Source organism: Pectinophora gossypiella, chromosome 13 (genome assembly GCF_024362695.1).
Source record: "Pectinophora gossypiella chromosome 13, ilPecGoss1.1, whole genome shotgun sequence".
Classification (NCBI taxonomy): domain Eukaryota; kingdom Metazoa; phylum Arthropoda; class Insecta; order Lepidoptera; family Gelechiidae; genus Pectinophora; species Pectinophora gossypiella.
In genome coordinates, this window is record NC_065416.1 from 12219489 (window position 1) to 12245373 (window position 25885).

Sequence of the window (25885 nt, forward strand, 5' to 3'; positions counted from 1 at the left end):
AAACGTATAAGGACGAATCAACTACAAAAGTAATTCAATCTTCATTAGAAAACACAAACGAAAAGGAGAGCGTAGAAATGACGACCGGACAAGAAACAAAACTTTCCACGTCACGAGTTACGCCTTTTGACAACCGAAAGATAATATTCGGTTTTTATGAACACACATCAAAAAATGAAGAACATGTTTTATCACTACTACCTCATTTTGGTGGTCGTAATGTCAATCCGGATTCAAAGGAGCAATCATACGAAGACAATTCAAGTACTACAGTGTTACCACTTTCTTCTTCATTAGAAGACACAAACAAAGATTTGACCATGGTAAAATCCTCTTATGAAGAACCACAAACTTTAACAACAATACAAGTGTCGAAATTTGTCAGCCAAGAGTTGAGTTCTAATTATAATGAAGCGTCATCAGACAATGAAGCAACTATTTCGACTGATAACAATTCAGTTAAAAGATCATACGAGCATGAATCACTTCCAACAGTCCTACTATCTTCATTAGAAGCGCGACTGATCAAAAACTTAATATTCAACACGACAACTTCCTTCTGAATTTGACAATCAAGAGATGGTAACTGCTCTTCACGAACCATCAGCAGAAAATTACACATGTGTTTTCATCAGATACATTTACACCTTTACCCTCAATTTTAGTTGGCGTTAATTCCATTATGGATTCAACAGAATAATAATCTTTACATATCACTTACAAGACATAAATACTAATGTAACTCCAGTCAGACTCCCATCTACCGAAGATGACACTTTAACATCATTGCACATTCGCTATTCGTTCAGAGCAGACAGTGCATACAAAAATCTTATTTACTTACAAGAAAGCAGACAATAAATTATTGATTTTCTATTATTTTCTATTCTCATCATCTCCCTAGCGTTAATCAAAATCCCGTTCCCATTAAAAAGTGATTGCAACGTAATACTTTATCTGGGCGCGTCACCAATGAAGGCTACTTTCCAGGCTACGTTTCTCAAAAACAATAAAGATGGCGCTGTAAAGATTTCATGGATAGCAGACATATTATGCATCTTTTATCTTTATTTTTGGGTATATGACCCTATTTATTATTCTCAGGCACAATTACATCTTCCACCCATTTTTATTCTGATCAAAATAAAGAGAAACAATATAAGTAGCAATTATTATGTAACCAAGTACTGAGAAAATAGATATTATAATCTCCAAGCGCAAACAGCGTCATCTATATTATTTTGGGAAACGTAGCCTGGAAAGTCTCTCATTATAGTAAATCCTTAGAAATACGTGAAATCCAATACGCAACACTACCTTCCTAACGCAACAGCACAGTTCAGTCACTATCATACATTTTCTTCCTAGAACAGCTTATTTAAGTTCAATTATTACACCAGAAAAAAGGGAATTTTTAGTTCTAAATGTAATTTTGTAAACAAATTAAAACATAATTAAATTAAACGTAAATTACAAAATAAATGAACAATATCAGAAGCATTTTTTGGAAATTCATCACCCAAACCATTGCAAATAAACAGATTGAATTGAAGACCGTGCTTTTTTTGACGTCACTTATTGTAGATTTGCCGCGGATGGCATTAACTAAGTACTTGGCTAGAACTCTGCTGAATAAGGTGATGAAAGTTAGTATGAAACTTCATCAGTTTTGATGTTACAAATACAAAAATCTATATTTGAATTGTGAGCTCATGGATGGTTAGCAACAAAGTTCATGTTAAAATTTTCTATCACAAAAATGGAGTTATGGTACTTTTCAGCAGCGGACTTATTGTAACTTATCGTGAGTCGTTTTTTTATTACGATGTTCCATTTCTACATTTACGTGTTGCTTTATGTGAATTGCAAATGTAAATAATAAAAAAAAAACATTAATGTTCAGCGGTAACATTTTACTAACCATTTTTGTAGTAATATGATGTAGGTATCAAAAAGTTAGGTAGTAGGTGTTTGACAACATACATAGAACAAAATTAGCATTCTGTAGTGTTAAATATAAAAAGATCACTGTGTTTAATATATCATTTTTTACTAGTAGAAATGGAAATTTTATAAGCAAAAATATCTATTTTTTTGTTTATGTGCATATAATTATGCAAAAGGTGCGTAGAAATTATAGTATAAAGTTCAGTAAATATTGACCCCGATTCCTGCCTCCTAATTTAATTTTAAGTTATACACGTCATTTTCTTATCCGCCGAAAAGGAAACAAACTCACACATTATACCCGTATTCGCAATATTCATAATTAAGTACTTAGTTTATATAGCAAATGTAAATTGTTACTGGCAATAAATTTATTTTATTCTTATTCTTATACCTCTTTATAATATTATAGTTAAGACACATCTCCCATTACATTTCAGGTAGTGAAGATACAAATTTTGCAAACGATATTACAAATAATAATTCAGTCGCCCTGTGTAACTTTTCAAATAGAATGTGATAAAAGTGGAGGATGTGATAAAAACAATGATTACAACAATTATAACGCCTATTTAATATATTCAGAGGAATACAGCGAATATAGCGTTGAAGAAGTAAGACCATCCCGGAGAAAATGTGTGTGTTCCTGCGACGATTGCTATAACCCAAAACCTTGTTGCATAGAAATGTGTAAAACATGTTATGTCACTCAACCGAATCCTGTGTTTATGCCATATCCTGTTCCATATGTTTATTTCGCGACAAACGACTATGCTGGAACCACAACGACACTAATCTCCAGCACAGACAATACACACAAAACAGTAGAAACTAGTGAAACAGCAACCGAAACGAAAAGTGAAATAGCAACAAAGAGTGAAACAGCAAAGAAGAGTGAATCAACTACAAAAACTACAAGTAAAACAACAACAACAACAAAAAAGAGGAGTAAAAGGACAACAACGAAGAGTGAAACTACCACGACACCAAAGACTAAAAAAACAACTGAAACAACACAAAAGAAAGATGATACAACGACAGTTTCAGGTGACAAACCAAGAAAGTTAAATAGATTCTCCGATGAAGAGGACACATCTTGGTCGTTTGAAAAATATGAATCTCATCCTACAGAAGGTAACGTAAACGGTCCTAATAAAAAAACATAGTAGTAATAAGTAAATTCGGTGCAATTTATACACGATATCTCCACAATAAATTAACGATATTTGTTTATTTTTAACAGAACCACGTCAGCGGACCGCTGTCAAAAAGGTTAAGACGGTATCCACACCGAAAACCACCCGAAGGAGACCCACCACTAAATTGTGCCCAAATCTTACTTGTTTAACCAGAATGCCCTTTCGGGAAGCACTAAATTTAATACTGCAAAAAGAATCCAGCTATGAAAGTGATACCTGGCTATATAACCGTCGATTTCTAAAAGAGTCACAGGAAACGACAACTAAACGGCCAAAGCAAAGGTTTCGTATCGTGAGAAAACCAAAACCAAAATGATGTACAATTTTAAAGACACTGTCAGATTTTCGAATTACCCGGAATAAAAATAAACTTGCTTTACAAGTCAGTCCTAACATAAGATTACTAAATCTTTTAAGGGGCAATGTATACGTTTTTACAATAAGATTCCCATTGACATTCAGAATTTGCCTTTCAACTGCTTTAAGACAGTAGTTAAACAAAAACTTTCCAAAAAAGGTTATTATAAAGTTAGTGATTATTTAGAAGATATGAATGCATGGGATTAACTGTCTGAAAACTGATATTAGGCAGGTAAATTACTCAATTGTATATCAATATTTTATGTTTATTTTTATTTTTTTAAAGAACGTCTAGGGCCCTGTGCCGAGGTTTTTCTTGCAGCTTCTTTTCCCCGGCTATACAGGTTGTGAGAAGCTGCAGTAGTTTTAGGCGGATGAGACGTTCGTTATGTAAAAATTGACGATTCAAAGTGTAACTATGTTACCTACTGAATAAAGATATTTTTGAATTTGAATTTGAATTCGACAGTCGAGTATGGGAGAACAAGAAAATTAGGCAAGTGAGATTTGCCTCTTAATTTTACCAGTAAAAATTAAAATGATGGTTTTATTATACAGTATGTTCATGACACCATATCAAATACTGAGGAGGATGATTCAGCTCATGATTCTGAGTTAATATCAAGTGGAATTTTCCGTCGCGAAAATATGAAACTGAAAATAATTAAAAAAACACTAAAATTTTCATGAATTTTCCGAGAAGAAATTCTACTGATAAAATCAACTCTAAATCATGGTCTGAATCATCCCCCTCAGTATTTGTTACGGTGCACTCTCATCCTGTATGTATCACCCTCATAAGTTTTGTGATTGCCAAGATAAATTGAAATCAATTTCACCAGTATTTCCAATGCGTCGTCTATAGACCATACTTTATAAAAATTGTTAGGTATACTCTACAACATGTTTCGAGTGCAATGTAGGTTTCTCTATGAAAAGATTATTAGATTTCAACTACGAATTGTAAACATTATGAAGATAGATTTATCACAAAGTTACAGGAACCTATATGAAATAGTAAATAAAATAAAACATACTACCTATTACAATTGTGTTTTATTAACTCATTTTTACACAAGCAAAGTAAATTGTAACTATGAGAATTTACATAATATACCCCTCTAGCAGTGAAGCGCGAACTTTAATCTTCCTTTGCGTTATTCAGTTTGGATGTTAATAACACCGTAACGAAAACTTTGGGGGATGATTCAGACCATGATTCTGAGTTGATATCAAGTAAATTTCTTTTTGGGGCAAAAATTATGATTTGTATTGTCGTACGAATAAGCACGCTAAATACGATCCCGTACGCTAAATACGTGAAAACAGGGGGTTATATACTTTTTAGTACCTATATTATCACGCACAGGACATTTTTAGCCCCAAGAAAACCAAAAAGTTCATATTCTCTACGCCGGCTATTAACCTTCTGGCTATTCATATTATTACAAACCAGTATTTTTCATGTTTTATGTGAGCTGCAAATGTACACCATAAAAATCTTATAAAAAGCCTACTATCGTTTACTTTCCTTACTAACATTTTGAGAAAACTTAACTTATATAATTCGTTTTAAATTTTGAAATAAATAAAAATATGAAGTCCTTACTATTTAAATAATAGTCGCAACCTGCATATGGTGATGGGAGCTCTATAAGTCTAAAATATGCCAGAGGTACGTACAAGAGATACATATGTTTATATTGATAATATACGAAGGTAAGGAAATGTTAAGGTATTACTTAATAACATTGATAAATTTTAACATCGTCTGTGGAACTCAAAAATAATGTTTATGTAAGGTGTTTCTTTTTCTTGTGACATAAAAAGTTTTTATATTGTATTGTATTGAATGCTTAGATACCTACAGCGGCACCTAGTTTAACTGTAGAGGCTTACATAAACTAAAATGGGAAAATTCTTAACACACGAGTACGTGTGTAGTGATTCTGCACTAACACCTGGTTACTATTGGCATAGAGGCGCCATCAGGTGGAATTTTGGGAAACGACGGCGCACTATGCGGAGATGTTTAGAAGTTGAAGATCTTCTAACCCTCTGACTCGTTGCGTGAACGTCGTAGAACAGTCGTCATAATATATTTTTAAGTGTCTTCTATCCATTTCAAGGTTTCAAATGGCACCACTATGCACTATGTCAACTTCTATAGTGAAAAGTTCGGAGCCCTTTTCATTTTTTTTATATATTTCAGATCACCAAAACACATTGTTTTCAAATTGTGTTGCAAATTATGCTGCTACCGACATTGTCAACCTTTCGAATACAAAACCAAGGAATACAGAACCAAGGAATACAAAACCAGGGAATACGTAACTATAACCATGACATTAACAACTTGTACACAGGACATATGATTGCAAAAACGAAATCACCTAATTGGGAGGCACGATTCTACTACGAAAACAAAAAGAAATCACATCACCGAAAAAAATGTAAATGTTCCTGCAAAACTTGTTACAAACCAAAACCATGCTGTATAGACGTATGTAATTCGTGTTTGCTGACTCCAAGCAGCACTGTGGTGATACCATATCCAATTCCATTCCTTTTCGTTAACACAACTAAAGCTAACGGGACCACAACGACAACAACGACTACTACCACCACTACCACAACTACGACAACTACCCCAGAACCAACATATGAGTATTATTATGAAACTGAAACTGAACCTTCGTATGAAGATACAACACCACTGCCGACGACGTCTTCGGAGGAAACAACACCCCCACCGTCGTCGTCAACGGAGGAAACCACCCCGCCACCGTCATCGTCAACGGAGGAAACTACGCCGCCATCATCCTCAGAGGAAACCGAACCGCCGACGCCACCACCGACGTCGTCATCATCGTCGGAAGAAACCACTCCATCTAAGTCTACTACTTCTACTGCACCACCATACAGGGGAACTTCATCAACAGTACCACCAATTACATTCATTAAGACTTCGTCTACAATGCCGCCAATACGACCAACATTTTCAACGTCCCCACCACGGATAACTATGTCTACTCTACCACCAAGAAAGTCGGTTGTTACTTCTTCTACGTTACCACCAGAAAAGCCAATCACAAGTTCCACCGTCCCACCTAACCAAACCTCAACATCCACATCTACTTTTCCACCTATAACGTCATATTACATAACGTCTTCTACGTTACTGCGCAAATATGAAGTAGAAACAAATCTTAGACGCATACATTTACTGTCAACTACACCGACGCTAGAGACTGTTATGTCGTTACAATTTCCACACGAAATATCTCTACTTAAAACACGACTGTTAAACACTCCAGTCCTAAACCAAAATCTCATAAATATTCTAACCACATCTGGATGGCAAACTTTCAAAGTTCGAAAAACTAAACATTACAAAACAAGAACCACTTTAGGAATGAAGATACGAAAAACGAAAAAAATCAAAAGGACGCACAAACAGTCCCAATGGCCAATTCCTAATCTTCGGAAGACAATTAAACGACGAACAACGTCTTCAGTAACAAAAAGACCAATGATTGATATATACCCGCAATTTGTCAGGAAATTGGTTCCTCAATTAGGAGAAAACCCTGCCAGACACCAGCGGAGAGTAAAAGAAAAAAAACGTCATCGTAAGCAGAAATCTGTTTATAAAACACATATAAATAAAAATATATTTTTTAAAGAAACTGAACATAGGCGAACTTCAATTTTCAAAACTCTACCAAACAATCGGCAGACAATATCTGACCTGGATCGAGCACTACAAAGAAGCGTGATAGAAAAGAAACATAAAGAAAATCTTCTTTATAAATCTCGAGCAAATAGACGAGAAATGATAATGGACGATCATACACCACAATCGAGCAAGAGAACACTGTCAGATAAAGAATATAAGCGAAAAATATTTTATAAAACTCTGGCAAACACACGGCGCCGGTGGGGAGAAATAGAAAAGGACAATAAATTTCAATCTACATACAGGACTATAACAAACAGACGTCGCAATGTCTTAAAAGAGGAACATAACATAGAATCGATATATAGATTTTTGCCAGAGAAACAGAGAAAATTTACAGAAAAAGAATATACATTAGGATCACTTTATAAAACGCTGACAAAAAGACAGCAGGCGGAATTAGACAATGTCCATACACTACAATCAATGTACAGAACCCTGTCAAACAAGCAACGGAAAATGAAAGACAATAAATATACACTAGAAACATTTATAAGAACTCCGTTAAGTAATCAAGACCATACACTGGAATCATTATATAGAACTCTAGCGAGTGGGCATCGTAAATCCTTAGAACTGGAGCGTATACAAAAGCCGACGTACAGAACTTTACCAAGACGAAAAAATAAAGTTTTAGAAAAAGATGACAATCGTAAACCTGCTTATAGAACAATAAAAAGGAGACGGAGACGTCCGAACGATATCTGAAATCAGTAGTAAGAACCGTTCACGTGGTAAAATTGAGTCATGCTATATCGCATGAAGAAATAATGCACCAATGGACGTCAAGTTCACAAATGAACTCACAGACCAACGACACCCCATTGACAACGAGCGCCGACGGCATAGTCACCTTGCCGACGACCATAAAGCGAAAATGACGTCGTCGTCATCGATGCAGCGATGACGTCGTTCTCGATCGTCATGAGCGACGTCGCCGCCGTTAGGCAACGATCATCGTCATTATACGTTTATGTAATAAATAACTAACAATTATTGTCTATTAATGAACGTATCAGAACAAAATACCTATTCTAATCTACGAAATTATTTTTAATAAATATAAAAAACGCAGATAAGTATTATTGGTTTCATTATGTGCACCACATTTTCAAAACTAACATATTATTATTGTTGTTAGAAATTATCTAAGGAAATAATCGTTTCTGAAAAAGCGAGCGACATACAATGTCAGAAGTGTCGAAGTGCGTGTTCTTCCCTTTGTATAGTAAGGCATTTTCAGGGTTTACAGTTTGCGAAGATTCCTGGTTGCGCCGACGTCAGAACTGAGATTCTAACATTGTATGTATTCAACACAATATTATTTCTTACTTTACATTAGACAGTTTATTTTATAAAAATTCGTTGTTACCGTAATTATGTTTGAAAATAACGCATGGATCAGTGGAGGTGATCAACAAAAATGGCCTGAACTTGAAACAATTGGGTTTCGTATAAATGATAAAGTATATAAACATAAATATACCAACCCCATATGGCTGGTTCAATCGGCTGAATCATAGTTGTTTATAGCAATCTTTAGCCGATCGCGCCAATAAGTTTGGCTTATAAACTTACACGCTATTATAACGATGTGTAGAGACATAATAGCACTTAGATAATGGTAATAAGGCGCATGACACTACTTACTTTTTACGTTCAATCCACCCTGTAAATCCACCAATCGAACAGTAGCTCCAAGTCACAATAACACTACATCAAATAATATCACTAAGATTACGCACGCAATTTATCCATAGTTATCAAAATCCAAGACTTCCAAATTCAAATCCAAGAAAAACACCGCACTTGTTCATATATAACACAATAAATAAATAAACACTAGAGAATTAGAGCAAATTGACAAACACTGCGATATTAGCACTACAAAATCACTTCGAGGCAGGAAAAGTATGCGGTCGATTAGTCGATCGATTTTCCAAATATTGATTTATAATTGTCGATTTTTTGAAAACCGACGGGCGGCCGAATTCAGCGTGGCCTGACCTTTCAGATGTCGACGCGACTGCGCGCAAGTCGCACGGGGTCATCACAAATGTATTTTTAGAGTTGAAAGTTCAAAATACGACGGTTAGTCGCGCATGCGTCTTTCGGCTTCCGGACGTTCAGTTATTTCTCTCTCTTTATTTAAGAGCTGCGCTCTTGTCGGTGAAGTAATCACCATCCCTCTCTTCTTCCCGCCAAATCCTTCACCTAGACACCTACTGATACGATGCGACTTGCTTTTGTTTGTTTCATAAATGTTCTCCTAGGTCTACTCCTTCCTCTACGACATCGTATCAACAGTGGCTGCAAGTTGTCTTTGATTACTTGTGGCTCTGCCCACCCCATTAGGGATTACGGGCGTGAGTTTATGTATGTATGTATGTACTCCTTCCTCTAAAAAATAACTACTCGCCTCTTCTTCGTCTAAGTGGTGGAATAGTTAGCTATAGAGAACCGGATAAGAAATTTGATTGGCCACCTGATACGACACGATTCGTTCATAAAAAACGTCAGTTATTTGAAAATCTGATATTCTTGTATTATCGAAACTTTTTATTTAATAATTATAACACAACAAAGCATCACGCCTGTATCCCTGGAAACTACGTGATATTATAATGATTATTAAATAAGTAATTATCACGTGAAATCTGTACAACGCCATCTATATTTTTTGAGGACTTAGCCTGGAAAGTCCTTTATTAGTTTTGTAAATGTCGCACTAGACGACTCCAGAATCGAAGCAAAGGATAGCTAGCACTTTCATTCAAATCCAAAATCTTTTCAGTGTGGAATATTATCTTCTAAAATAGAGTAACTACTAGATTTTCGCCCGCTAATTTCGACTTCTGTTGTCGCTCGTGAAACTTTTTTTATATACCTACTTAGTAGGTATACGAGTTTATTACTTATCACGTATGTATTATGTACTAATTTTAATAAAACACGTTTTAAAGTTCAGAATTTTTGTAAACTCCTACCAAAAAAGCAATAGCAATTACTTTTGATGTAGTTTTTCAGATGCTGCTTATAGAAAAGTTTCTATGCGAGATAACATACTAGATAGACATATATAAAAGGAACTAAATAATTAATAAAATAAATAATTAAATGTTTTATAACTAAAAATAACTTTATTTCTTATACATAAAAAGTACACAGCCATTTTTGCCATCAATTATAAAAATAACAGTTAGGTCATAATTTTTGATCATAAATAAATATTATAGGTACATGCACTATTACAAAATATTACTTTTTTATATAATACTTTCCACTATTTACATAATAGAAAAGTAACAACAATAATATGGAGAAATTGTTATTGAACTAACTACATAGCTATTACAACTACTGCTAATAAGAACTAATTACTCCAAAATATCTATCATAATTTTGTTTACAACAACAAATTAGCACCTTAAGCAACTTACAAACTACTTATTTACAAAGGGCTTGAAAGCCAATACAAAGTGAACCCTATTTCCTTCTACAAACAGAAAATTTTAAAACATCGAGGGAGAGTTATAGCTATATTTTTAAATACAATAATTATATAAAAATACATTTCTCACACTTCGAAATTGGAACTCGGCTATATAGGCGTTTTAAAAAAATCAAATGTCATAATTGTGAGTTAGGTCCAGCCTCATCACGACAGAATGAAACAGCCTAATAGTCCATCACTTTCAGATTAATTTAGAATTATAAGACTATGGTCCCGATTCCTGCAGACACATCCTAATTTTATTTTAAGTTATGCCTGTCATTTTCTTATCCACCGAAAAGGATAGGGACGGATGATTGACAACTGTTAATTTTAAACTGAATTAATCACCCGGACGAATAAAATCGGCATCTCGCTCATATGCATGACGTGAGCTGTCAACTTAGTTTTGTCAGGTTATTGGCCAATAATGCCAATATAACATTTTGGAAGGATTTTTAAATTTCTGCCTAAATGTTCCATAAAATTGTTCCTTTTTTTGGCGGATAAGAAAACGACAGGTATACTTAATTTAAAATGAAGATGGTGTCTACAGGAATCAGCATCACAGTAGGCATAGTAAAACGGTCTTGTCTTGCATAAGAAGAAAAAAATAAGTTTAGACAGTTCCCGGATTAGATGCACTTCACCTAACGGTCCCGTATAGTCGGTTAGCCGTAGCCCCGGTTACTAGTTACATATGTAAGTAACATATGAGTCATGCCAGTACTCAATAGTAACCCTTGCATCTGAATTGATGGGGTTATTAATCCCTCACACAATAGAAAAAAACACCTAATAGTCTAGAGGACAAGCGTCTATCTACGCCATCATCATGTAGCATTCTCCATTCTTGTCTATCTAAGGCCGATTCTTTCACTACCTTATGAGACACGACGTTCACCTTCTCTTTAATCTGTTCCATGGAAGCTCTTCTTGGTCTTCCCCTTCGTCTCTTTCCTTATAGCTACCATTCGTCGTGTCTTATTAAGAGTCAAATCGTCTTGCCTCTTCTGTCCTCAATAACTCTCTATATTTGGCTCTTTTCCTCATAACTTCAATATAATTAGAATACCGTCAATTTTGTATAATTTTGTACTAAAAGTACGATCACAACGTCAAGATAGCCTTATCACCGAAATATGGTGCTTGTGCATCAAAGCCGTTGAACAATTACAATTTTCAATACTAATAATAACTTTAGTCCGTATTGAAGTCATAGTGAATTGGAAGTAAATTATATGAGGTTAGTTTTGGTTTTAAAAATTTGTTAAAGTGTATAATTTAATACAAGTTAGCAGAGAATATGTTTCAGTTGTTAAAACAAACTAAAGATATTTATCTGTACCCGTTCCATTCATGAAACAGGTAATGTCCAGTAATAGAAAATATTACCATTACTGCTTGCTTTATTTATGCCATATAAATCGTTAATTATAACTGTAACGTTTAATTTCACTTATTGAAGAACATTCTCTATTAACTTGTCAAATTATACTGTAATATCTAAGAAAATCTGTTAATTCTTTTACTAGAAATTTCCCTAGGTGCGCAGTTCAGACCCACAATTTGGTGTTTTGAACTGCTTCTGAATTGTCTCTATAATTATTATAATCGTACCCTCACTTGGTTTGAACCTTGAGCGTGCTAATCAGTTCTTGAAAGTCGGTGACGTACCACGATGCTCTTTTCTTGACTTCTTCACGCACTACATTGCCTCCGAAACCTGTAAAGGCAAATTATTATTTAGTATTTTCTATAAAAGAAAGAGTACAAAGAAGACTAGCCATTGTCACGGACGTAACATCATAGTATAAGGAATAATACTACGTACAGAACGGAAAATCTCCGCTCACCACCAGGGTCTGAGCTAGGGCTAATCAGTTTCTCTATTTAAAAACATACATACACACACAAGTCATAACCCTTATCTTCTCAATACAACGCAATATCAACCCTGACACCAGGGTTGATGGAACCCCATACCCCATTGCAACCCCACTGATGGACTATTACCAACCGGTAATCCACCCCACAACCCTGACGATAGAAGAAGGAGGAGATACCCTTATGACACGCCAGCAATAATACAACTCGCTGCCACTTTGGATATTCGTAGAAAGATAGATATAAACTCTATGGTGACAGCTTATCAGCCGAAGATACATTTTATTTTGTTATATTAAAAACTTACCAATGAAACCGTCAGCAGGCGGACTAGCCTCAGCGTCAGTGGCTCCATCACCGATCATAATCAGCCGCTGGTATCCGTACTGCTCCTTTAGTCTTCTGATGACCAGTCCCTTGCCGCCTGACCGCGATGTTGGCTCATTCTCATCAAAACCCGCGTATTCACCTATGACAAAAGAGAAATGTTTAAAAAAGAGAAATGCTCTCTAAGGATAACATAACATAAGCTGACGGCAATATCCCAGTTACGGTAGTCAAAGGTACAATCAAAGAGCAAAAGTGAGTCACTCAGCCCAATTAATTATTTGTAAACAGTGGTAAAATTATGAACCATTAGTTGTCTTAGTTATAAAATTTATGATTTTGTAGGTATTTTTGGTCTATTACAGAAACGACATGTAACCAGGAGGTCTTAACTATGCAAGAAACTGATTGGACTTTTGTAGCTTATCGTACAGTCATCGCTAGATGAACTAAGTACCCACACCTCACCGAGCTTTCTATTAGACTAACATGATATGTGGTGAGCCGTATCGCCGTCTAATGGTCGAGCCAACTGACAACTGTACAACAGTACTACTGCTGACTGACTGAACTAAGGATTTCTATCATCTGAGTTCTCAGACTGTTTCTAACTGACTGACTGACTTTTTCTATCATGGTTCTCGTTCGAGTACCATGGTAGTATGGAACTGTTTCTATCATCTGAGAGCAAGTACCATGGAAGATGGGAACTGTGTCTATCATATGAGTTCTCAGACTGTTTCTGGCTGACTGTTTCTAACTGTTTCTATCATGATTCTCGTTCGAGTACTGTTTCTATCATCTGAGAAAAAGTACCATGATAGATTGTCGTTAAACAAAGTTTATCTTTGTCATTCAGACTATGTCCGACAAACATTGTATTGAATAGAAATGAACGATAAGACACTATCATGGAACAAAGATCTCACATTGTTAGAAGATAATAATGAAAATATGTTAATAAAGTAAATACATATTATAAACAATAAATAAATATCCACAGTGCCACCACACGGTTCAACATATTCATCTTAGGACTACGCAACAATAGTGGCTGCAAGATGCTTTCTCATTTTGTTCTGCTCATCCCATTAAGGATCACCGACGTAATCTTACTTAAGGTGGTGACAATTTTGGTACCTTTTTGCACTCCGGTACGCTACGGGTAACAAAGAGTGGAAATCTTCCTATTTAAAAGTAATAAAACAAAAAAAAACTCTGTCACGCCCTTGTAATTACATAAACTGCCTATATACGTCCCACTGCTGGGCACAGGCTTCCCCTCAATCAACCGGAGGGGGTATGGAGCATACTCCACCACGCTGGTCTACTGCGGGTTGGTGGAGCCCCTTGTAATTAACAAATGATATAAGTAACTAGATAATCACGTGATTTTACTTTATCAAAAAGTGTTAAAGTATGTGTCTTGACCCTATTTTAATGATAATTGACTTTCATGATGTAATAGGTAACAATTATGATGGATGGACTTTTCGTTGAACTTTAATTATATTGTCTATTGTGGAATTAATTTATTTTATTTTGAGTTTTGTTTATTTGTTTTAGTTTTATTTAATTTTATTTTTGTTTTGTTTCATATTTTTGTTCTTTAACTGTTTTGTTTATTTATTAGCATACGCAATAACAACAAACATTAATTGTATTGTTCCTTCTTTTGTTAAAAGAGATGAGTGCGTTTGACCACTATCCAGGCTTGTCTTAAGCAGCAATGTCGTTTCTCACCCATTCACTCATTGTGCTTATTATCCTAAAGCGCCTTTTCCCTAACCACCTTCCTGTAGCAATCCTTTACATTGCGACGTATCTTATTCGCATCTACCTATAACTATGCTTGTAATAATAACAGTACCTACACACATAATGCGTAGCGTTTGCAAAATATTTTGTTATTGCCACACCCACCGCGCTATCTGTACCCCACATGTTATTATATTACTCGGATCAAAGAGAAATGTCATCAGACGTCCCACTGAGGTCCACACACGTCATAACCACGCATTGAAAGCGTGCGAGATAAAACAACCAGATGTTTGTCTCGTAAGACTTATTTTTCTGCGCACGTGATTGGGGAATGTACTTTAAGTGGTCTTAGTAACAGAATGTGTTCTTGTAAATAAGATAATTGCGGGGGAGATACAAGAACAACATAAACTCAGACCTTGTCAACAGACATTTTTGTGTTTTGTTTATTCTTAGCTCTATCATTTCTGTTCTGAATGGTAGACAAAACTTAACAACAGATTTGAAGACTGTTTATGGAGTAAGTTAAAAATAACTATGAAATGACAACAGTCACTGCAAAGTGGCCATATTGGTTTATAAATAAAGAAACAATAGTAGTAGTAGGAAATATGAATTTGATATTTTTTGTTTCAAAATTGTTTAAGAAAAGTATTTTATCATAATATAAGTAAAACAAATATCCTCACAAAAACCGTATATCTTAAATTCGGTTATTGGTACAATAACATGTTTTTATCAATGTTTGGTTTGTTGCATTATCTTAACAAGGAAGCATTATAATCTGTGTTTTGCATCGGAGATTTAGTCAATGTTCCGGAAACAAAATAAGATAGGTACACATATCTACAAGTGATATGTGTACCTATACACTTTGAAACCTTGTCACATTAACTTTTTGACAAATGAAACCGTAAGTCTCATTAAATGTCAAATATGATAGTGCGACAGGGTACTAAAGTGGGTACATGATATTGTTCGTGACTGTACAAGAGTACGATTTCGTACAAGTGTACCACTTGGTACCGCTTGTTGCAGGAGTTATTGTAGAGATTGCCATTGACATAAATTGAAGCCCAATCGAGGGCAGGTAGTACGTCATACTGCAGCCACAAACAAGGGCAAAGCAGATTTTATAAAAGGAAAACGGTTTTCTCGGACACGATTTCGTTATCATGGAGATCTTATATAATTACCTTAAGGAAAATAAATCTGTATAAGGACTATCACAAAGAACAAATGATTACAGATAATTGCCTTAAAAAGGTAAAGTTAACATAGTTAAGGGTAGTCATCATTTTTCTTGACTTTTTTTCTGGTATAGATCCTTCGATATGATCGAAGATTATACACTATTTGAAGGGGCAAAGTGTTAATTCACTGTTATCAACGTAAGGTAGAAAATCTAGAAAAAAGTACAAAATGGGTCATATCTCCTAAACCGTAAATAATCGCTGAACATACATAGGGGTGTTTCTGGCAGCTAATGAGCCCTTCTATCCAATTTTTCATTTTGAACGTGAACTTCTGGGCCACCCTGTATATGTACAAGAATAAAATAAACTTATGTGGTCTATGTGTTCCTTTTATGTAATAAAGTATTGTGTATTTATCGTGAACAGTGTAAAAAAATCATAACACAAAAACAATAATAATTGAAGGTTTTTTTAAGACACACTATTCCCGATGTGAGATAGTTCAAAATTCGCGTATTTTGAAATAATCGTATCTAAATCGATTATTTCGTTGTAATGTAAACAATTTGATTCGATATAAACTATTATATCGAGTATTCTCTCGAATCAAGTTGCAAGATAATGTCGACCTGATTTCCTTTCTGCCGACCTTTGTTTGGCTGACACGCTTGTAAGTAATTAATCGCATTATGCAATTCAAACGATCGACACCTTGTTGTATTATTGACCAAAGACGTGGCATTTGACTTCATTCCTATAAATAGACGCATCTGCTTGGGAAATACTTTGACTAGTTAGTACAGACTCTTTACGATATTCTTTTGTTACTGAGAAAATAACCATTATATAGGTTAGAATAACCATTTGCGTGTTCAGTAATTTAGTAGCCTTTGTGAATAATAATCTAGGAGGCACTTACAAGTCTAGCACCACCTATACAATGTATCTTAAAGGTTATCTACATTCTGAAGTTCATCACCTCACTAACGTAATCCAGTGTAATCCAGTTTTTCACAGGGTCCGCTTACCTAACATAAAGATTTGATAGGTTCGGTTTTTCCCAGAAACGACTGCCTGCATTTCCTTCCAACTCTTTCACCGCCACCCCACCGCTAGGTCACCTTTTTACACTTACACACCTGGCATTTTAATAAAATCAACAGTACCAATTTTGAAAAATATGTCCGCTGGCTTTCTTAATTTTCCCAACCTTTAAAGTCATAAAACCGAATGACATTTTAAAGTCAAAACTCTATTGTATAACTATTGTGTCTGGAAATCTCGGAGAGGATATGCAGACGATAGGAAAGTACTTACCATTGAAGTAGAATTTTAGCCTATTAGCGAAGATGTTTGAGATAGGGATGTTAAGTTTTTCAGCCACTGGTTCTATTAAGCTTCTAAATCCTCCCGAGACTAGGTACACCTGGACTCCTCTGTTGTGCAGGTCTCTTACTAGTTCTCTGAAATAAAGATACCGAATATTAGAAAAAAACAATTCTTATATCTATTAGAGTAACTCATCTGTGTTTTATTTTGATATTTGTTGTGGAAATATTCATCAAATATCAACAATGACAAACGAAAACTAATACATTATCCTTTGTTTACAAGGTTTTATCTATTATTAACAAATTGTGTTAATATTAAACAATAAATATCAGAATCACTTCGTTATAACTAATTGCGACGTAGATGATGCGAACACATAAAATATGAGGAGCTAAAGAAAGATAAAACCCAAAGGTTACTAACACCCTAACAACTAGATAAATCCAGAAATTTGGCAGGAATCAGGTTGAAAATTATCATTATAACTTAAATAGTCAATAAACAAACAACTGGCGGTCTGCGTAAATAAAAAAAATAGAATAATGGTTGAGTCAGACGGGGTCGCATATTGCGATAACTCGACTTGGCGATCTACAAAAGCGGTATTAACTAGATATTTACGGAACGATCGAACCCGTTTAATTTAGAATTGAAATTAGATATTGGAGTACTTGTAAAATAAATTGTTCAACAGCCTATGTAAACTTGTAGATCAATAGAGATTTGTAATTTGATACAAAACTGGGAATAGTGTCTGTTGCACCACCTGCTAATAAGTGTCTCGGATAATCAGTGATCGAATATGTGGTCGCTTATTTATCTGAATTAAGCTGGTAACTAACATGGTTATAAAAAACGGGGAAATCATGGAGACAATTTCGTGGCTCATGCCGCGGCTTGAGCTGATTGGGGTCCATTTATTGAGGACGTCCACCACCTTCATTTGATTATATGGACCAACATCTATTTTGTTTATTATGATATTGCTGTTTTACATTATATATTAAATTCCCCTTAATATCAACTCAAAATCGTGGTCTGAATCACCCTTCAAAGTTTGGTTACGATGTCACTAACACCCTGTATTATATTTGATGTTATTGTATTATAGTTGTGGTGTCCTTTAATAATAAAAAAAATCTTTCTTTCTTTTTTTTTCCATGGTCTGTGTCCTTGGAAAAGGTTTAGTACGATCTACTCTGAACCGGCGTGCGTGTATGAAACGATTGATGAATGTGGGGGAAGCAAGAGAAATGTGTCAGGATTGAAACAAATGGAATTATCTGCTTACTCCGGTGGGAAATAGGCGTGAGTATATGTCGGTGTCTGTGTCGGTGAAAATGATAAAATTAAGTTTTACTCACGTGATTCCTGGTGTGAGGTGTATGGGGAACGTGTCTAGGAACTCTTTGATCTGCGAAACGGTGGGCCTGATGATGTCCAGTCTCTTCTTCAAGGCTTCCTGGAAGGTCATGCTGCCGCCCATCGCTTCGGCCGTTCTGTAAACAAAATTCCAAATTCAACCGAAGCCCACAACTTTTTTTGATCTGACTTATTGTAGATTTACCCCAAATTGCATTAACTACTTGGCCGGACAAAAAAGTCCACATTGGGATGTGGACTTCACATTGGGAGTCCACATTGGGATGTGGACTTTTTGTTATTTTTGGGTTATTGACAATTGGGTAGTCGTGTGTTTGTTCATTAATTCTCTACTATTTCTTCTGCATTTGTTGTGCACGACTAGTTACCTAATAAGTTAGTAAGTCGACCTTCATACAAGTCTCAGCAGGTATTTGACGTTTTGATTACAAAAAGACAATTTGATAAACATATCATTGAATATAATCTCATTATTTTCTATTGAGATATCGTATGATATGGTAAATGACGTAACCAACACGTGAATAGAAACAAAGGCTTAAGCATAACCAACTTTTATCAAGAAATTGTTTTCGGTATGCGTGATTCATTTCAAACAAAGATATCGCTGTTGGCATGTCGAAAACAACGTGACCAATATCTTAGATGGTAACTAGGATATTTTCACAAATGATTAGATATTAAGATATAAAACCTGATTAGAATTAGTAAAAACGACGAAAACTTGTTTATTGACATATAGCTCACGCCCCTTAGCAACTGGTAAGGAGGCAATTTATAATTAAGGAAAGAAACAGTATCGGGTTTTTCCTAATGCTCAGAAAAGAAACTAATTTTAGTATATAGTTTATTTTTAACGCTAAACTTGATGCGTTTCATGCCATAATACGTAAGAGAGTGGCCTCTCTGGTGCGCCGGGTCCACACCCCACACTGCCCCACGGCAGTGGCAACAGTCTGCTGAAGATAATAGCGGACCGAGTGGATGGGTCTATCCTAAAGCACTGGGCCAGCGTTCATGTTAGCAGTGCGCTGCGAAAGTAGCTCATTTTTGAGCCAAGAAAGAGCCCGCACGCATATCGGACCCCCTCTCTCTTAACCTACGCCCCAGTTCCCTAATGAAGGCTATAGCCTCCAACCCCCAACACCCTGACGTCTCAAACGCAAGCGGAACAAATTAATTTGTAATTTTATTTAAATTAAAATTTTACATTGATGTTTTTTTTATGTCGAAATATGAACCCTGTGATGCCTGAATTAAAGAACATATTATTAAACCATGGCCAATCCCTTAGCGTTTCCACACTACATCTGTTTCGAGGCCGTTAAATGGCGGATACGAAATGGTCGTAGAATTGGTATGGTAGCTTACGTACTACATCTGATAACCGTCACCCGATATCTGTGTACAATGTTTTACTATCCGTCATTCTCGGAGTCGGATCGGATGTAGTACTAAAACGCCCTTTATTTTGCCTTTGCGATTGATGACAACGTGAAAATTCTAATGACGCACTTTCGCTTACTTGTAAACAGGATATCTACCTATTGCCGCCTATAAAAACAATATCAACAAAGATGATAAAGAAGGCAATTGAAGCAATTCAAATGCCACGTGCAAATCTTTGAAAACATTTTAAAACAACTTTACTGCGCTTGATTTTTTAGTACGAAAACGATGACGTATGGCATACTTTGTGTGACCAGGGCTTATTATACTTAAATCAATGCATAAATCCTAAATACTTACAGTCGTTTGACCTCCTCTCCTTTCCCGCAAAACCTTGCGAGCTCATCAATGCCTTCATCCCGAATGACTGTGGAATCTACATCAAAGCAAACGCAATCAGCTGTTCTGAATAGCTCTTGAACGCTCTGCTGTGGGGACATGACGCTGATTGACACCAGCGACAAAGTCTTGAGGGTCGCGTACTGCAGGTTGTTCTTTATGCTGTGGACAATATTGTACTATAAGAAATGATTACTTGAGATCAGGGGGGTTAAAAATCTACACAAAAACAATACATCAAAAAAGCAATATTGCATTGCGCACTTACTTTTATAAGCGCAAATGTCAAATTGCAATATTGTTTTTTTAAATGAATTGCTTCAATGTGGCCTTTTTAACCCCAAGTACACTGACTTGGTTGTTTTTGAAGTTCTATATATAGGATTTCGGTTCTTAGACATTCCAGCGCGATGCAAGAAGACAATGGTATAAAATGACGTGGGAGATAGTATTTGTACCTACCTATTTAATACAAATAAAAGTAAATCATGTCTAGTTAGAATGCTGATAGTTTTCTACAGCAAGCTACAGGAAACGCCTGATTCAACTAGAAAGAAAATCGCCTGAACTGGACAGTCAGGTTTGAGACCGGTAAATAGATCAATGCCACTTTACCATCAACGTAGGTTTCTAGATTATTCTGTATAAAATAAACGCGACTATAAAAAAGTAACGGAAGCCAAAAGCAATCATAAACAATGTGGTCATAGATACAAGACTTATTTGCAAGTTAATAAGTTTGGGTCATGTTTTTATCGCACAATCGATACTTCGATAGTCAATATTAAAGAATATTGAGTCCGGTTGCTAGGTATCTTTCATTGATGGAATAATCAATTGATTATTTACTGTTCCGATATGAGTTGCGACACATCTGGCTATATCATAGATATCATAGATATATAGCGGTGTCGGGAAGGAAATAAAATGGATAGTAATCAATGGAATATTTTTTTAAATAAAATATTTCTGTGATAATAAAACACAGTCCTTGTCCTAGTGACAATGAAATTACATATACGCGACGCAAACAGAACAATGCGACGTTTTTAACTTGGTGTATGTTATGTTATAGGGTCATAAGGATCAATATCCTTTCAAAATACCATCTCCATTGTTTAACTGACTTTGACCGGGTTTTACGAGGATAGATTAGCCCAAAGCATGCAATTTCTCAAGTTTTATATATCACTCTTTTAGAGTACTTTGTGCTTCAATAAATGAATATATACAGAATGAGGAGAGGTCGGGGTAAAATGGCCACGACCAGACGTACAAAAATGGAAGCAGAAAGACCGGTTTCCGAATGTTACGTTACGTTTATTTGGCAAAACAAATTCACCGAGGTTAATGCACAAAGTTTTTGAAGAAAGTTCGGATTGAATGCGCTCTTGGCATTTGAGTTGAAAATTTGTTTTAAACCTAATGAATCAATAAAAATGAGTCATTTTTTATGAATAAAAATATGAGGTGTTTTGGGTATAATGTTTACTTTACCGATCAATTAAGCGGGAACCCGACGAAAAAAATCAGTAACTAGCAATTCAAACTAACGTGTCATGCAAAAGGTGACACACTTCTAACAGTCAATGTAATATCTTTCTCTTTTTATATAATAGTCCATCAGAAACCATTGCGCGTGCAAAAAAAGGCGCGTGTGCAAAATGCGGTCAATCTTGACCCATTTATACCTACTTGTTGACCTAACAATACTTAAATGATATAGGTATGGTACACATTTATTGAACTCAACTGCTTCAATTGAAGTTATTCTCAGTAAATTACATATATGTATGAAATACATATAAACCACTGTATATTGTTCGTTAAACGGCATTGAAGCATATATTGTGATACCTACATTATATGTACGCAACAACAACTGACATAAATGGAGTTCATTCTACTACATACATATATGCATATCATGACAATGACCATGAGCTTAATTATACAGAGTAAATAAATACCCACAATTATCATGCATTTGAAAACAAATATAATTACAAATAAGTAAATTGTAGTTAAGATTAAATTGATATATTACAATTTTAAATAATCATGCAATATTAAATTCAAATATACCTGTATAGAGCCATTTCCTTGCGATTATTTTAGAAATTATAATACTTGAAAAACACTTGCGACGTTCGATGCGTTCGGATCGCGGTATTTATCTGTCGTTAAAGGTTAAACAATAAATGTAACCCACTTGGGAACTACGGAACACGCCTCCAGTGAGTGTGATATCATACGGTACAGTGCACTCGGCCGCCTGTTATCGCCTTATATCCACAAGCCTCCTAAGATAAAGCCGGTGATGCGAGCTACAGCACTACCATCTGAGAGCTACGTACTATGAATGACGTCAAATCCTCGTCTTCATTGAAAAGACATGTGGCCAGACAAGAGCCGCATTCGAAGTAGGGGCGTCGAACCGCCATTTGTCTCGCTCACTCGCGATAGAAGCGTATGGAATATTTGTGGAAACACTTGTTTTGCGAATTGCGTCGGTCGGGCGCAAAGCCGATAACATGTTTTAAATGATGATAAATAACTTGTTTTGAAAAAAGTCATCACAATAGAGCCGCAAAAGGGGAGAAATGGTTCTGCGCATAATTTTATCAAAAGGATAGGCGCACATAAAGATAATTTCCTTATATTATGTGTATATACGTATAAGTTTTCATAATATCTATCGGCTAATTAGCAATGGAAATCCCTACATTGAGGAAATAAAATACTTCTTCTTATCGTGTAGTTTGTGAGGTGGAATACCAACCTGTAAACCTGTGTCAGGTTATTACTGAGCCGCCAAAGGTCCCTGACATGGCTCATATAACGACTACATACTTCACTTATATCAGTAAGTAGTAACCAGGACTAACGGTTTAACGTGCCTTCCGAAGCAGGGATCATCTTACTTAATAAAATCTTACACTTTATATTAAAAAAATAATGAAAATATGGTGTAGTAAATAGATTCGTTCCTAAGTCTGTGCACCAATATTTACATAAGATACAAATGCACACTTCATAGTAACTTTATTCCGCAGGGGGCCTCCTTATCACTTATTTATGAGTCAAAGGCAACTACTCTGATGAAAGGAATCAATACTATTTCATTATAACATCTCTCTTCTGAATTTAAAATTAAAGAAACATTTTTTTATTATTATTATGTACCTATAAATATGATAGACATACAAGCATAAAATAATACCTATACTATAATTGGATCGTGTACTAAATTCAAAATAAATTTAAAAAAAAGACAGATCTAAAACTAACGGAAAACATTTTATTTTTCATCAAGAAAAATGTAATAAGAAGTCCGACATTTTATCACGTTTTTCTATGACGTCACAGTGAGCTTTTTCATACAATTTCCTTAGTAATTTCGTGTGTTGACGTTTTTATTAAAAAGTAACTGATTTGACTAGTTGGAAAGTAGCCTATTATTTATAATGTGTATGTTAGTTTATAAATATCTACCCTTAAAAATAACCCCCCTCCGGTTTATTCAGAGGAGGCCTGTGCCCAGCAATGGGACTTATATAGGCTGTTTATGTTATAATGTTAGTTTAAAATATTTAAAAGTGATAAAGGTAGATCTATCTAGGTGACGTCGTCTTTATCATATTTTTATCTAATAAATAAATAAGTTATAAGATAAGCAATTGAAAATTATAAGCTGACCATTAAAACAAAGCAAACACAGGATGTTATAATTCCTTAAAACATAAAACTATCATTATTGTAATATAATTTATTTATGTTTCATAAATCCTGTATGTGTGTATCCTATGTGTATCCTAAATAAATACACTAAAATACCTAATAATTTAAATGGTGACAATATTATTTAAATCAGATGATACCTATAATAAAAAATATAAATATACATACATATATATTCATGAACACATGTCACAAGTAATAAAGACAACTTGTAGCCACTGTTGATACAAAAGTCCTAAGATCACGAAAAAATATATTATCAAAAAAAATATATGAAAGAAAGAAAAATCATTTATTTCCATTTGACAAACAATAGCTACATAATCTACATATAGATACAGCCCAACTCTCGTTTAATGGTGCTAGATGCTAAAAAAAAAATTTTTTTATAAAAGTATGAAATAAAGAAATAAAAAGCAAGTAACATAATCTAATATAAAATGCATTTTGTAATGAAAGTAAACTTGCAGCATTCTAACAAAAAAGTTCAACAGTCATGTGGGTTATCTATTTGATGCTCACGCCGAGACAGTGTGATAGATAATTTTATTTTACATACAATTAATTACAATGATGCACCTTTATAATCTATTACATGAGAATGTCAGATTAAACAAAATGTAATAAAAGTTGCTGATTTATATATTTTTCAGTAATCATTAAGAAAACAACATTTTGTCTAGACTTGACTAAGAAGTAGCCTATTGCATAAATTAATTTATCTTTTACTGACTTTGTTCAATTTTAAACATCAAATTTGTAATATAGGAAAAAAAAATATGAAAGAAACAAGGATAAATTTAAAATGTGTATGACTTGCAAAAAATCCATCAGCCGTGCCGTCTAAGTCATAAATAATGTTTGCTTAACATTTAGTGAGTTATAACCAATATTTACTAGATATTTATTGTGAAATTCATACATAGTCATGATTAATAAATCATACAAACACACATGCTAGATAAAGCATGACCCAACAGAAAGAAGTTGAAGTAACTTTTATCTCATCTATGTCTAATTTTGGAATAATATTGCACAATAAATAGTAAATAAATGGAAAATTTTAAAATATATCTTCTCACCCGTAAATGCAGCAAGAGAACTCTTAATGGACTGACGTAGCAAATTAGTTGTTTGTTACAATTCAATTACGTTGACCTTGCGAAATCATACGACCCCATGACTGACAGACATGTTTTGGACCTAATGAATGATGTTATTTTATTATTGCGAAGACCGCGTAGGTACATGAACGTAAACATTAAACAATGATTATATTCTAGTGTATTAGAAGAAGGATGTTGAACTTAATTTCTAACATATTTACCTGCTGATAATACTGTAGTTCAAGGTCCGCGAAATCATATCAGATTAGATAATAATTTGATTTACACGGCAACGACTTATTTTCGCCCACTACATAATCACTACTTCTACAAGTTACTGGCATTAATTAATTCATAAAAATAAGATATTAGAACAAAAACTAGAAAGAAAATAAAGTTTAAAATTAAGTTTCGATCAAAACATATTTTGACAAGAAATGTCAGCCAGACAGTGACAGCTGGCAGTTTAAACTTAAATCCAAATTTAGCTCGGAGCCTGAGCTCGGAGCACATGCCATGACGATGGATGGTATGGAGGGCTTTTTGGCGGGAGGCGGGAACGGGACAGTTGCTTTCTTCATTGAATAATCTAAATAATTAATACAAAGTGGTGTTTTGTGGTTAAT

At 34.8% G+C, this 25885-nt stretch overlaps 3 protein-coding genes across 5 annotated transcripts in view; 1 reads left to right on the plus strand and 2 right to left on the minus strand.

Moving 5' to 3' along the window:
• LOC126372159 (polyhomeotic-like protein 3) overlaps positions 1-9218 on the minus strand; it is a 476807-nt gene extending 467589 nt beyond the window's left edge. The window contains exon 1 of the mRNA XM_050017795.1: positions 8896-9218. The gene's annotated coding sequence lies outside the window, so the exon portion shown is untranslated. The remainder of the gene's footprint in view (positions 1-8895) is intronic.
• On the plus strand, positions 2634-6401 carry LOC126372022 (coiled-coil domain-containing protein 80-like). Its single transcript, XM_050017521.1, has 3 exons — positions 2634-3081; positions 5719-5836; positions 6212-6401. Exons 1-3 carry the CDS (start codon positions 2634-2636, stop codon positions 6399-6401), a joined length of 756 nt encoding a protein of 251 aa, XP_049873478.1.
• Positions 9219-10358: 1140 nt separating the features above from the next.
• On the minus strand, positions 10359-25660 carry LOC126372182 (phosphoserine phosphatase). Of its 3 annotated transcripts, none has more exons than XM_050017844.1 (6): positions 25481-25660; positions 20374-20574; positions 18606-18740; positions 17227-17372; positions 12933-13094; positions 10359-12464 (listed from the first exon to the last, which is right to left on the minus strand). In XM_050017844.1, the coding sequence occupies exons 1-6, from the start codon at positions 25516-25518 to the stop codon at positions 12361-12363; spliced, it is 786 nt and encodes a 261-aa protein (XP_049873801.1). In that variant the 5' UTR covers positions 25519-25660; the 3' UTR covers positions 10359-12360. The 3 variants fall into 3 exon arrangements, with proteins under 3 accessions (XP_049873801.1, XP_049873802.1, XP_049873803.1); XM_050017845.1 differs by lacking the exon at positions 25481-25660 and adding an exon at positions 22498-22718; XM_050017846.1 differs by lacking the exon at positions 25481-25660 and adding an exon at positions 21910-21965.
• Positions 25661-25885: the final 225 nt, after the last annotated feature.

Excerpts from the sequence above, each read along its gene's own strand:
- LOC126372182 (XM_050017844.1), bottom strand. The coding sequence starts at position 25,518 with ATGATTTCGCGGACCTTGAACTACAGTATTATCAGCAG. Across the intron at positions 18,741-20,373 it reads GGAGAGGAGGTCAAACGACT|AACGGCCGAAGCGATGGGCG; the intron begins GTAAGTATTTAG and ends TTTTGTTTACAG. Across the intron at positions 13,095-17,226 it reads GCTAAAATTCTACTTCAATG|GTGAATACGCGGGTTTTGAT; the intron begins GTAAGTACTTTC and ends CTTTTGTCATAG.
- LOC126372022 (XM_050017521.1), top strand. The coding sequence starts at position 2,634 with ATGTGTAAAACATGTTATGTCACTCAACCGAATCCTGTGTTTATGCCA. Across the intron at positions 3,082-5,718 it reads TGAATCTCATCCTACAGAAG|ATCACCAAAACACATTGTTT; the intron begins GTAACGTAAACG and ends TATATATTTCAG. Across the intron at positions 5,837-6,211 it reads AATACAAAACCAGGGAATAC|ATACAACACCACTGCCGACG; the intron begins GTAACTATAACC and ends CTTCGTATGAAG.